Source organism: Microtus pennsylvanicus, chromosome 12 (genome assembly GCF_037038515.1).
Source record: "Microtus pennsylvanicus isolate mMicPen1 chromosome 12, mMicPen1.hap1, whole genome shotgun sequence".
NCBI classification, from domain to species: domain Eukaryota; kingdom Metazoa; phylum Chordata; class Mammalia; order Rodentia; family Cricetidae; genus Microtus; species Microtus pennsylvanicus.
In genome coordinates, this window is record NC_134590.1 from 49,955,561 (window position 1) to 49,969,495 (window position 13,935).

The 13,935-nt window shown below is 37.0% G+C and overlaps 1 protein-coding gene across 6 annotated transcripts in view; it reads right to left on the bottom strand.

The window, feature by feature from the left end:
- Nucleotides 1–13,935, bottom strand: part of Slit2 (slit guidance ligand 2) — a 346,206-nt gene that overhangs the window by 38,790 nt on the left and 293,481 nt on the right. For 3 of the 6 annotated variants that reach the window (XM_075943588.1, XM_075943590.1, XM_075943589.1), the window contains 4 exons: nt 12,235–12,359; nt 12,020–12,117; nt 10,377–10,516; nt 6,276–6,302 (listed from right to left, as the gene is read on the bottom strand). In XM_075943588.1, coding sequence (XP_075799703.1) covers nt 6,276–6,302; nt 10,377–10,516; nt 12,020–12,117; nt 12,235–12,359 — 390 coding nt within the window. The remainder of the gene's footprint in view (nt 1–6,275; nt 6,303–10,376; nt 10,517–12,019; nt 12,118–12,234; nt 12,360–13,935) is intronic. The other 3 variants (XM_075943593.1, XM_075943594.1, XM_075943592.1) reach the window with 1 other exon arrangement.

Here is a 13,935-nt window from a genome sequence, read left to right on the forward strand (position 1 = left end):
AGGAGAAAGAGAAACATTAATCCATAATAACACAACCACGTTGAACAATGCTTCTGACTTGAATGCTAAAGCAAGAAAATTTCCTGGTGCTCTCAAATTAGGATGCTGTGGGGAAGAACAGATTGGGTTTTCTGAGTGAGAGAGACGTAGATATGTGATAGAGAGGATGTAGGAGCCTACTTGAAGAAAGGTAGAGAGTGAAGCTCTGAGAGACCAGGAATGAGCTAGGAACAGCCATGGTTCCAGTGGAGGCCATAGAGTCAGCAGTGGCCACAGTGTTTTCTAAGTTAGTTACCTTCCAGAAGTAAAACACACAGAAGAAACATTAACAAAGGTATGGGGAAGACAATGGATTGCAGAAGTAAAACACACAGAAGAAACATTAACAAAGGTATGGGGAAGACAATGGATTGCTTTCTATCCAGAAAATAATGTGGTCATTTTTGTACCAGGGTCAGTATTTCTGGAATTTTCTAACTCAAATTCACTGTTTAAACCACTGATGTAATTTTTCACAAAATGGAACAATAAGAAATAAGTAAATGAGTGAGACCCTATCCAAATTTTCCAGTACTCCAAACTTTGAATTCCAGCTAGAAATGTCTACAACAAAGGGGAATGAAGAGACTATTACACCGTGTTGATGGATACTCAACTGAAAGTTTCTACTGTGGTTAACTTCTGCAAATAACTAGATCCAATTCTCCCTCTGCTTAAAGACATATGATTCTTAGGGCTGTGGATGCATGAATGCTTGGGAGCAGATGAGAGGATGACAATGCAGGCTATTCTGAAATCTGATCAAAGTAGGTTTTTTTTTTGACTGTATGAGGGAGTATCATTAATATTGATATGAGGGAGAGGGGACCCAGGGCAGCGATCTGAATAACTGAATCAGAATTCTAGTGTTGAACTTAATTGGTTATGACATTTTTAAATACAATTGTTACAAGGGAGGAAGTCTGGTTGAATTCCTGACAGAATTCCCAGGACACATACTTCTACAAAGTAAAACACATCACTCTTCAAAAGTTTATGCTTTCAGTTTGGGGTAAGAAAAGCCTGGAGAGATGGTACTAATTTTTATCATATCTGCATTTGATCTGAAGTGAAGGTGTTGAAATAAGCAGCCCACCAGATACAGCACAAGGAATTCTATTCTTTAAAATAAGCTATGTGCGGGCAACGGACTCCTTTATATACAGTTTTGGAAATATCCAGCCGCATCAATCATGTACTCAGCAGAAAAAAACACAATGTGAAAGGTTAGGACTGGCTTACTTGCTTCTTGTGGGAAAACATTTTTTAAATGTTAAAAAAGGCATGGAGGACATAGGTGACCTAAAGAGCAACAGTGTAAAACAGCTGGAGACTGTTCTGAGGCACACATGCCTTGACCATCATCCTAGGTCGGCCATCTGCTGCCTCTTAAAGAATTTTACAATTTCCTTTGCAGAACAATGATTATGACTGTAGAAAATCAAGGAGATGAACCCAAGAACAGAAAGACTGTGCTTTTTAGCCCACAAATGGTGTGTCTGAGAACGGTAAAGATGAGCAGACCTCAGTGTTTCTGTTTGCTGAATAATAAAACTAAAAACACAATCTCATAGAAGCTGTAGGTGTCCAAATTGTTCTTGCTTGGGGGAAGTACAGTCAGCCTTGAGATCTCTGGGGAATTGTTTGAACAGACACTGCTTATACTCAACCCCTTATGCATAATGGACTAGGATTTGATTAAACTTAGGCATAATCTATATAAGTTTATTTTATTATTTTTAAATTGTGTGTGCGTGTGTCTGTGTGCCTGTGCATGTACTTCAGCTCATTTGTGTGGTTTGTGGATGTGCCCAGTAGTTCAGAAGAGGGCACTGGGAAGTGGGATGTAGATCAGTGGTAAAGCAGTTGCCTACTAAGCATAAGGCCCTCTGGGTTGGTCTTAATCCAAAAAAAAAAAAAAAAGGGAAAGAAAAAAAAGAAATAGGAGGGAGGGCACTGGATACTTTATTTCTTGGAGCTCCAGCTGGAGTTCAGCTGGTGGTTGATAGCCACATGATGTGAGAGATGGAAACTAAATCCAGGTCTCTGCAAGTGCAGCCAGTGCTTTTAATCACTGCGTCATATCTCTAGCTCTTTGTCTCATACACTTTTAAACCAGCTCTGGATTATGCAATCTGCCTAACACAACTTAAAAGCAAATGGTTGTTATGCTATAGGGGATATGAACAAGAACAGAATATATCTGTATTTAGTTCAGAGATCATTTCCCTGATAAATTCCTGATTGGTGGTGTGTTGAATGTACAGATGAGCAATCTGTAGACATGAAGGATAGACTACATTTATATTTTAGTCTTACTCAGTGATCTAAGTCAGCTCTACGTTACATACTGTATTGAAAATTTCAGGTTTAGGCACCAGAGCATTTTAGCAAAGTCAAATCAATGTCAAATGTCCTGTGTAAATATTTAGCATGCTTATTAGTGATGACAACAATGACGGACCTAACTTGTGTCAGTAAGTGAGGGTAGATTCCCTAGTATTCTCTTAAACAGTCTACTGCTTTTTGTAGCGTGTCATTCTGAAACTTGTTTCTCAATTAGAAATAAGTAGTTGACCTTCAACATACAATAATGAACTATCAAGATGGTCCTCATTTTCTAAGAACAAGGAAGTTCAATCATTAGTATATTAGGGGGAGTAGTATAGAGGGCTGTGACATCTTGAAGATGCATGAGCTAATGGCAGCTGTTCTCTGTCTTAAATGCACACCAAATGTGGTTTGCTCATGATGGGGGTTGTGTTACAGGCAACCTGCAGAAGTTAAAGTGAATCACAATTCAGCATATAAAAGCTCAAGAGAATGTGCTACACAGGAAGGCTCCTCAATGCTTCATAGGATGCGAGACACATTTTTATCGTGTGGGTGAATTTATGTTTTCCAAATGAAAGTATTAATATCTGTTCCATCATGTTTGATTCCCACGGAGTGTAATCAGTGTCAACAGTGGCAAAGTCTGTCTCTAGCAACATCGCTACGTTTAGTTGTGAAAGTTCCTGAGATATGAGAGGTGATGACTTTGCAGCAGCAATGCCCATGACCTGATTTGAACCTCTAGCAGAGAACCACAGCTAGGATTGGCTGGTGACCATCGAAATGCTTGGTGCGTTTTGTATCACTTTCGATATTTAGCACAGTGTCCCACTTTAGATATTTTCTCAGCAAACATTTTATGCACTTTTAAATGGAAAGCCTTACTTCTCCAAATAAACAAATATGAAAAGGGTGTGTTTTTTAATACTTCCCCCCCCATAGAACTCTATGACTGAAGAATGGAGCCAATTTCAACAGCTACTAGCAGTCCAAAAAATATTAGACTCTCTTTTCAAAGTAAATAAATCCAAATTAGAAGGACTAAGACGGGTTTAGTTAAACTGTTGCTCCAGATTCACTGGACACGGCCTGTGAACTAATGAGAGCAAACAGTTCTCCTAAAACTGTTTTCTGTGATTCAAATGCATTTAAGAGCTCTGAAAGGTTGGAAGATGAATAGAAACCACATGACCTTGCAAGACTGCCAAAGTACTTTCTCAGTTAAAGTGGATAACGGAGACTACATCACTAACTTTCTTAATTGGAAGACCTCAGCTATGTCCATAGAAATAGTGACCTTGAAGTGCAGACTGCATATTTTGATGCAGAAGAAACAAAGGTAGTTCCCTCTTATGAAGAGATTACAAATACTGAAATGATTCACAAAGCCTAAAAACACTGTCAAGAGCTCTTCAGCTTTCAAAATGTCCTTGTCCAACACATTTCGTAGATATGTTCTTGTATAAGCGCCAGTATGTCAAGGGCTAAGATAAATGACTACCTAGCCCTAAATACAGTGTTTGTATTTACAATGAATAGAAGAGTAAAAACTTAAAAATAAAGTAAATGTAATGAAAAAATAGGGAAAGATCTATTTTATGTGCACATCTCCCAGGTAGAGCTATCTATCAAATTCCCATTCTTCTACGTGAAAGAACAACATCAGACAGTCTAAATAATGCAAAATCTGTCAAAGCAGGTGGGTCCCCTACATTCCAGAAGTAGGAAAATTTCCCATCTCTATGCTTTCCTATAGATGGTTTACTTGGTTTTTATTCTCAAACATCTACATGGAGAAGGACAGAAGTCATCATTCCTGTGTCACAGAAGAAAATAACTAAACCAGAGAGGCCCTAGTTTTATAGACATTGGTTCCATGATAGAAATCTAAATACTAAATCTTTCCAGTCCCCTATACCTACTATCAGTTATCTTGGGGGCAAAGTGTAATTTTATTCTCAGAATTATTGTTAAGACACTGATTAAGTCCTTTCTCTAAATGGCATCTAATAAAATAAACTGCCTTCATGAATTTGAGTTTTGGGAACATAATTAATTGTTTCAAAGGTCCACAAGGATGATTGTGTCTAGCAATCAGAGGAAACAGCAAGAAAAACTTGTTTTGCATAAATAATTAACAATGTCGTGTATTGTGAAAAGTAGCTTCAAGTGGGATAGGTTCTAGCAAAAGATGTCTCAGTTACAGTGGATGCTGTAGGTTCAGGTAGACAATATACTTACATGGTGTATATTCTCAAGTAAGTACACACTGTATCATAAAGTGCCATTTATTTATAATGCTGTTCAGCATTTTACTGTTTTTATTTATAAACGTAAAAATTACTGCCATTAGTACCAACCACAGAGGTTTTCCTTTAAAAGAAAATTAAATCCACTACAAAATCTTTGCAATGACAGATTTTTGTGAACATAAGTGGAAAATACAGTCAATACATGAAACCACATGGTGATTTAAAGATTTAAAGCAATCGTGCACTGACAAACTTGTTTTTGAGAATGTGATCACATTACTAGTAGAGTATATATTCCTGCGACAGAATAGTTTATGGTGTGATTTGGAGACAGGGTTGGCCTCGGGAAGATAGATCATCAATAGTTTCTGTACTTATGAAATGGAAAGATGATACTAAACCAAGGAAGTACTGGATACATTAGCAGATGTAGAGCAGTCCTATATTTAGCCTAACAGATGAAATTCCTTTTTATGTTTTCCAACTTCACTGTGCATACAATATGACTAAGTGAGCAAACACAGTAATCACCTGAACACAGTAACAGAAAAGGAAGTCCTCAACAACAAATGAGGAGATAATCTGTATTTCTGCATCGTTCTATAATTCTGCAAGTGCTTCCTTTATATCAGGACCCATTAATTCTAGCATACACTGTTGTTTCCTGCACTTGAGACCTGGAGTCATTTAGAAACATGAACAACTAAGAAACAGTGCCATTAGTAAGAACGCTTTGTCTATAAAACACATGTTCATGAAGATTCTGCGACATGCCTTCAGCGTGGCTAGTGATCTACCAACTGTATGTCCCCTTCTTAGTTCTGGGTATGTTTGGGAGCCCAGTAACTACACTGAGGTTAGTGACTATGCACCAAATCTTCTAATGCCTTAAGAAAACTGCTTAGAACTCACTGAATTCAGCAATATCAACTTGACAGTTTCACCATATAAATCAATCGCTTGAGCTTTGTCATATTTATTTGGTAGGACACTTCATATATATAATACATTTTTTATGAATTCACATGTATAGGAAGCACATATTATAACTATATTATTCACATGTATATTAACTTATATATATAATATACATATTTTATTTTTGCATTTACTTTTTTTGTAGTTCTGGGGTTGGAACCAGGGTCCTCTACATGTTGGCAAACCCCTTATCATTGAGACACAACCCCATTCATATTGTAGAAAATGTTTCAATCCACATTTTCAGATACTTTTCACAGTACATAATAGTAAAGCTATGAAATTAAACTTATAAATCTTCACTACCTTAAATGTCTTACTAAGTATAGTAAATATACTGCACTAAAGGATCTATTTATTCATTATATAAATAATATATTCTTATGATTATCTTTAAAAGTTAGGAAAGAAAAAATAAGACTTAACTTTTAGATAATTTTTCCCACTCAGGGTGAGAAACCTAGAAATCAAGTGCATTCCAATGAAGCATTTTATAGTGTTTCATGCAGCTATACATATACCAAGGATCTATAGGAATGATTGGACGTAACACTTTCTGACTTGATCTCTTGTCAAAATCTTTACCCAGAACATCCAGTAAAATCTAGCAGCTTTAAAAGACAGAGGAGAACTAAAGTGAAAACCATAATAGACTTAAAAAGAGCAACTAACCTTTTTCCACCTCATTCAGATTAGCAGCTGGCAGCGACAAAGACAGAAGAGACAAAAGACATTTTACATTGCAATGCAACAGTAGCACACACAAAGCCACGCGCAGCATTAACAACAGAGAAGCGAGGGTGGGAGAGCAAACTGCAGCCAGGCTTAGACGTCTTACCTACACCTGGCCGAACATACAAACATGGAGAAGAATAGGACCAAAGTAAAAGCCACCATAGCGAGCTAGAGATTGGCATCTAAGTTGTGTGATTGACACCTGCAGCGTTACTGGAGTAGATGGGAAGTAAACACTTGTCTAGGGACCCAGAGACAAAATGGGAAAGTTAAAGAGTTCGTTGTATTTTCCATAAGACAGACTCTGAGAATAAACACGTCCCGTTAATATGGACACTGACATTGTGCTTAAGAATTCTATTTAATAGAAAATCTTGAAATATTATCTAGTAGTACATAAATATGGCCCTGTGAGAGAAGGATTATTGAAGACACATATTCCTGACAAAACAGATCCAGAATTAAGACAGCTGGAAAACATCCCCAGTCCAATATTTACTACTAAAAGCTTTTTTTTGGTCCCATATCATCTTCAGATCTAATTCCATCTAAGAAAAGTTTTCCAGGGTTTCAATACTGTAGTCATACCACATTTCCAATTTTCAGTTTACATATTATGAGTCAATTTAACTTCAGGAATTCTTTGAAAACTTTCCCATAAGAAATGTGTTGTTTACAGAAAGTATACAGTAATAATTAAGGGAAAAAAAACTAAACAAATCAAGTCCCCAAATCTCCAAAGCTAAATGAAAAATACAGAATTATTTTTAAACAATTTCATATCTCCACATCTTTTCCCCATACCGATTTTAATATAAATCACAGGGAACTAAACTTTTCTGAATAACACTAGCAATGAGGTTTCTTCCAGCTAGGAGAGTAGAGGGGGCCCTAGTGTGTAAAGAATGATGCATGATCAGTAACGTGGGGAGAATCCAGTAAAATGTAGATAACAGAAAACCACCATTGACCCAGACATTTTATATTCTCAATCTTTTCAGCAGAGGCGGGAGGGAATAATTCATAAACTCCATGCCGTGATGTTTGCTTACTCTGGGTTTGTTTATCTGTGCCTTTATACATGGATGAAAGCTGGGCTATCTTATTCAACTACGTGTAGCTCAGATTTACAGGCTACTTGTCATTTCCTGATTTGCTTGTCAGATTCTTTTCAGGTCTCTGCCTTTTCTCCATGGACAAGTGGTTCATTTTGACATAGATGTTAAATGCAAGCATTGTCACCATGATGATTTACAAGCTTTCATGGTGAAGCTTTATTTGCTGCTATCACTTGGAATTCATGTTTTCATTGTATGCTTTTGAGATACAGGGTAAAAAAAAAATCAAAAGGCAAAAAAAAAAACCTTGCAGCTTAGATGATTGTTGAAAACAATGGCAGTATTATTATATTCTGTGAGCAAAGAAGAGTTTTTGTTCTCAGAACTCGCATTCATTAACCAAATTCCATCCTAAATGTAAAACAATAAAAACATATTCTGAGGAAATCCCTCTGTAAAGCAGTGGATTAAACAGGACACACAATTCTAGATTCGGGCATAAGCGTGACTATCATTGAAGGTCACCTATATGCCACCAATCTCAAAATCTGAAGATGGTTGTTTGACATCTTATAAATGCTCTCATTTCAGATGTACACAAAACTCTACCGTTAAGAGATGAATTATGTGTTCATCTCATTTAGATATCTTCTCAATTGCCAAGTTGTCAAACCCTTCATGACCCAGGGACTCAGGCCAACATAATAAAGGTAGGATCTCTGCTCTATGTCCTGCACAGTCTCTAGTTCAATATTTGTCTTGATCTTTTGCCCAAATGAAGGCAAAGCATTATTTGTAATAACTACAAGTGAAAGGAGTAATGCTGTCTAGGTTCCTTTTCAGAGTCAAATGCTTTTGAAAGATAGACACAGTGGGGGTCATCCCTGGCTACTTTTATGAATGTCACATGTTAGCAAAGAATTGGTTGGGCTAAGCTTTGAATTATTGTTATATAGTGCAAAGATGGAATCTGACATCGTTGGTGAAGGAAGAATGCATCTTTGTCTCAGAGGAGGGCACACAGAAATGAATTGTTAGGAAGGCACAGCAGTGTTTGGGAACTGGACCGGAGCAGGTAAGAGAAACACTCAAGAATTGCTGTGACTCATCGGAGTTAGAATTAGGAAACTGCACAGCCGTGCAGCGGGGCCTGCTCCAAACTAACTTGGATGTATTTATACTTTATGCAAATCATCATAGAAAGGTACACAAGGACCTTTGCTCACATGTTATCTCAAGATATAAAGTCCTGATTTCTGTGTTTAGAAGAGCATACAGAGCTTTAATCATCTTATAAAGTTTGATTTTCTGGTGGAATCAAATATAATGGGTTCATAGAAGTCAAAAATACATGGGTTTATAAGCCTTTTCTAAGAGCTCAACAGTGATGGAGAAAGAAAGCAGTTTGATCCATGGTATGACTAATAAACAGATTATTGTTTAACAGTGAACTTCTTAAACACATATAAATAGCCAATCCAATAGATCTCATAAGCTCAGCCTATGTAGAAGGGAGTTAAATCTATGGTCACAAGCTAAAGGAAGATATCTGACAAGTGATATAGTGGTAGAGATGGGTGAGAAAGCCCGTATAACACCAAAAATCTGTCTGCCATACACTTGCTATACTTTGTTAATGCAAAACAGTAAAGAATGATCAAATTCTGACTCCTAGCATGATAGCTATATATGTATGTATCTATAATTACCCAATTTTAATCTCTATCTATCTATCTATCTATCTATCTATCTATCTATATGTCTATCTATCTATCTACCTATCTGTCTATCTTCTATCTATCTATCTATCTATCTATCTATCTATCTATCTATCTATCATCTATCCATCTGTCTACATCCAGTGTTTTACTGTGAAAACATGGAAAGGGCAATATTTGAAAGATCTAAGAACATCTAGGTTGTTAAAAATGAGCTTCATTATTCTATTTTCCAATTTCTTATAATAAAATCTACTTTCCTGTCAAGGAAGACATTTAGAACAACACAAATTTTTGTATTTCCCATAACAAGAAATTTCAAAGATTATTCCTTCTGAACTTTGGGAAAGTCAATTGCATAGCTATGGTTGTATTTGATGCTTAGAATTATTAATCTTAGCTACCTAGATAATTATTTCACTATTTGAAATCAACTATGACTGTTATATGAAATAAATATGACCAAGGAAAACACTAAGTAAAATGAAAATAGTAGCTCCTGAAACAGTGATAGAATCTACTTCTGTGTTTATCTTTAGAAATAACACTGGTACCATCATCCTTCTCCATGACCTCTGGATGCTTTGTTAAAGGAAATACTGACTATGGCATTTCTTATGCACAGTCCCACAAACACAGAAAAGCTATTCTTTCAAAATAAACAAGGCAGAAATTTGGTGCTGACTTTATAGAAATCTGTTCTAAATTGAAAAGAAAGTTTAGCAATTTGAATAGTCTGATCAGGTTTATCAACCAGAGACAAAGTGTTGGTAAAAAAAAAAAAAAGTAATAGTCTCCTAAGACATTCAAAAAGCTCATGTTCCTGAAGGAGCACAAATTGAAGGGCAGAACTTAAAGGAGGTAATCCTTTGCTACTGAAGATATAGTATGGACATTATTAATGTCAAATGCTGTGTCATGTTTTGGCTATGTAAAGAAATGCAAAAACATATATGAACAAGATAGTACAAAGGAAATAGTTTGAAAGAAAATGTCATTGAATTATTGGGACCAAAAGCTTCAGCATGACAGCATCCTTTTTGTTCTTCTAGAGATCATGACCTTAAAGAAAGGGTGCATGGGTTGAACTGGGCTTGCTGCATCTTTAAATTGGTGGGATGAAATGTCCTTATGTAATTCTGTTATTACAATTAAATTTCCCAGTTATTTAATAAAATGGCTTTGTAAATAAATATAATAGTGTGATGATGCTTTTAAATTGTTTCACTAATTGATGACATAACACTTTCTAGTCTTCATACCTGTGTACTCTGGTGGGCAAAGGCATGTGTAGTTGTTAACTCCATCAACACATGTAGAATTATTTTCACAGTCATTATCTTCACAATCATCAATATTGACTTCACAGTTTTCTCCTTCAAAGCCATCAGCACAAGCACACCTAAACATCAGGGGGTAAAGCCAAGACATTTTTTGGATGCATTTTAAAATTTCGTGGTCAAAATATTTTTAAAAAGCATAAATATATACGCCAGTTACAAAGCTTTTAACTACACAAAATTGATTTTTCAAATGCTTTGAAATTATAAGGGACTAGCTAACAAACCAGAAACCATTTAAAAAGGAAAATTTATGGAGCTTAATGATGGCAAATGGATCCATCATCTTCAAAGTCAATAAATCACAATACATTTTCAAGTACAAAGGACAAGCAACATTTCCTACACAGTCCTAAATCCTCCTTATTCTCAAGCTGGCAACAACTCACGGTCTTTGTTTATAAATAAAGAAGTACTGGTTCTGATATTTTAACTACTTTTTATTGTTTGTGAATTTTATACATGGATATAAGATACTTTGATTGAGTTCGCCCGTTTTTGTCTCCCATGCAGTTCATCCCTTAGCACCCCATCACATTTCCTGCACAATGTCATGTGTTTTCTCTTACATTGTAACCCACTGAATTCACTTGGCGCCAGCTATATATGTGCATTGGTGCAGACACTTCTACTGAAACATGGGTACCCTTTCAAGGGCTACAGCCTTGAAGAAAACTGACCCTCACTCCACCAGCAGCACTCAGTCGCCAATCGTGCCTCAGCTATGGGTGGACTTTGTTGGGAACTGTGAACCCCCAGATCCCGAATTTCTGGTAAACAACTTGTAATGCTTGCAGCTGCTCTAAGCATGAGACCCTCGAGTTCCTGATGGCAGGGGAGTAGTTTCTGGTGTGTTTGGCTGGGACATGGCTATCCCTATATAAGCTGCCCCTGGACACAATAAAGGGGGCATTCTTGGAGCATTCTGGCATCAAGATGACCCGTGTCTCTGTCTGTGTGTCTTTGTGTATTTCAATCTCCAGCCCTTTGCCCTGTTCACGAATTGTATGGCAGCGCATAGGGCACACCACGCCTGACTGCGTGATACGCCACAGGACTTTATGAGCTTCTTCCCGTTATTCTGGAATTTTGTTTGTTCTCACAGATGTTGTGTTCAGTGGTTCAGAGCACATATTGCTCACCTTCATCGGGTAGTTATAGGTAATCACCTATAACTCTGTGAGAAAATCAGACACTTCTGCCTCTCTGAGGCAACTGCACTCAGATACGCGTGCGCGCGCGCGCACACACACACACAGACATACACACACACACACACAGATGTACATATTCACATGATTAAAATTAAGTGTGAATCTGATTTTTAAAATTGCATTATCTGCAATTCTTTGTGTAATGTCTTTGATGGTTTGCAACAATAAATAAATGTTACATTTCTTTTTTGCAACTATAAAATATGAAAATTTACCAAATTAATATATGTGATCTCTGCACAAACATTCTTTTTGAAACAATGGCTTCTTATTTGAGAAGAATTGTGCACATTTGTTTAGTTAGTTTGTTACTGTATGTCAGACAAAGGAGGTAACAGCCAGGCTACTTACCAGAATCCATCATTCTCTCCTTCTTTTAAATGGCAAGTTCCTCCATGTTTACAGGGGTTACTGATACAGGCATGGATCGGAATATCACAGTCCTGCCCCTGGAGAAGAAATACTTGTGTTAAGTACAAATAAAACAAGCCAGCTCTTAGAACACACAGAACAAAAAAGAAAACATACAATAGAAGTGTTATATCCCAGCTGTGATTTGTATTTACCTTGAAACCGTATGGGCAGGTGCATCGATAAAAATCAACCGGGTCATTGTTACAGGTGCCATCATTTTTACATGGATTGGATAAACAGGGGTTACACTTGGCTTGAATAGTAACATCCACAGGACCTACCAATGAATAGACAAACGTGAGAAAGGGATGCATTCTCTTTTGTCATCACCTAAGTTCATTTATATGCCTTAGTAGAACGGTGAGATTTGGGTAAAGTTATTTGTCACTCAGTTTTACATGATTCTCTTCTAGGATGGTACCAGAAATCAGTATCACCATGTCATGCCCAGGAATGCCAAAGGAGGCCTTTGAACTGTGGGCAGTATGAGACTTCTAAGTAACAACGGGACTCTGGCTTCCCAGCTTAGGTCATTCGAAGCTGAAATTAATGACACCACTGTCATGAGATGAATTCCTTTAAGCACTGAATAGCATTTCTGGAAACTATACATGGCCATGACCTATATCTCAACCTCAGTTGGCTTAATAAAAGTTCCAGGGCTATTTTATGTATATGACAGTATCTAGAAAATACAGTGTCTTTTATATACTCCTTTGTATTCTTTTGAGTCATTTTGTTCATTAGTACAAGATGTGGCAGGTGATATGTCCAGTTTATCTTCTCTAGCAACAAGATACCGCTGAAATGAACCTATCAGCCTCACATTTTGTAACACACTTTATAGAAAACTCGTAATCTGTGAAAAGTCTGATTAACACAGATCAGCCCCAGAAAATTTCTGCTCTTCGCACTATATGACCTGTGACCCAAAACGTGAAAATTGAACTGTTCTCTGTAAAGTCATGTTCCTTTAATGCTAATATCTATATGGCTTGTGAAAGACCCTTAGTTTCCCTTTTTGCAACTTCACTAGACTGGCAGAACAGCAAATACACATCTTTACATAGAAGGTACAAATACGTTGAAAAATGAACGTCCATCATATTTTGCCAGTAGCAATCTCTGCATGGGTCCCTATGTCCCTGAAACAAGTAGTAGTCAATTCAATCCCACATTTCATTGCACACAAGTCCTAGCACAATAGCAAGGGTATTTGCTTTGGGGACACTTGTATAGCACCCCCAAATCATTATTAACCTATCAGTTTGGTAACTACTTAGGTTAACTTCATTCAACATATCTCCCATCTTTTCCTTTTTCATGCCCCCCTCCATAGAAGTGTCTCACAGCAAATGTTCTGGTCCTCCAGCTCTCATGAGACTTTAATGTGTGCAGTGTGCTTATTTTGACAAGTTGTGACTTCCGGTCATGCCCTCCATCTCTTGTAGAGGGAAGCTTCTGTGATGAGCAGTGAGAGTTACCCTCATATATTGATATGAGAATAAGTTTTAGAATGCAGTTAGAAATTATACTTGTTTTGGTAAGTGGCAATAGCAAATTCTCCTCTAAATCTCATGATGTCACCAAAACTGAGACAGCTGAATTTACAGTGCAAGGCAAGAACTTTCCCATTTTAAGTGGCCTTAAATTCAGTAAGGTAGCTATTGGTAATCTCCAGAATATAGGTACCACCGTTGCATCCTTTAGAACATCTTTTCTTGCTAGGCATTCTTTGGTTCCTTGGCATTTCAGTTAGGGAGGATGATTGATTGCTTTTCTTCACTGACAGCTATCATAGTCCTACTTACATCTCCCTGATTGCACCAACTTTGCTTCTCTCTATAGTCCAA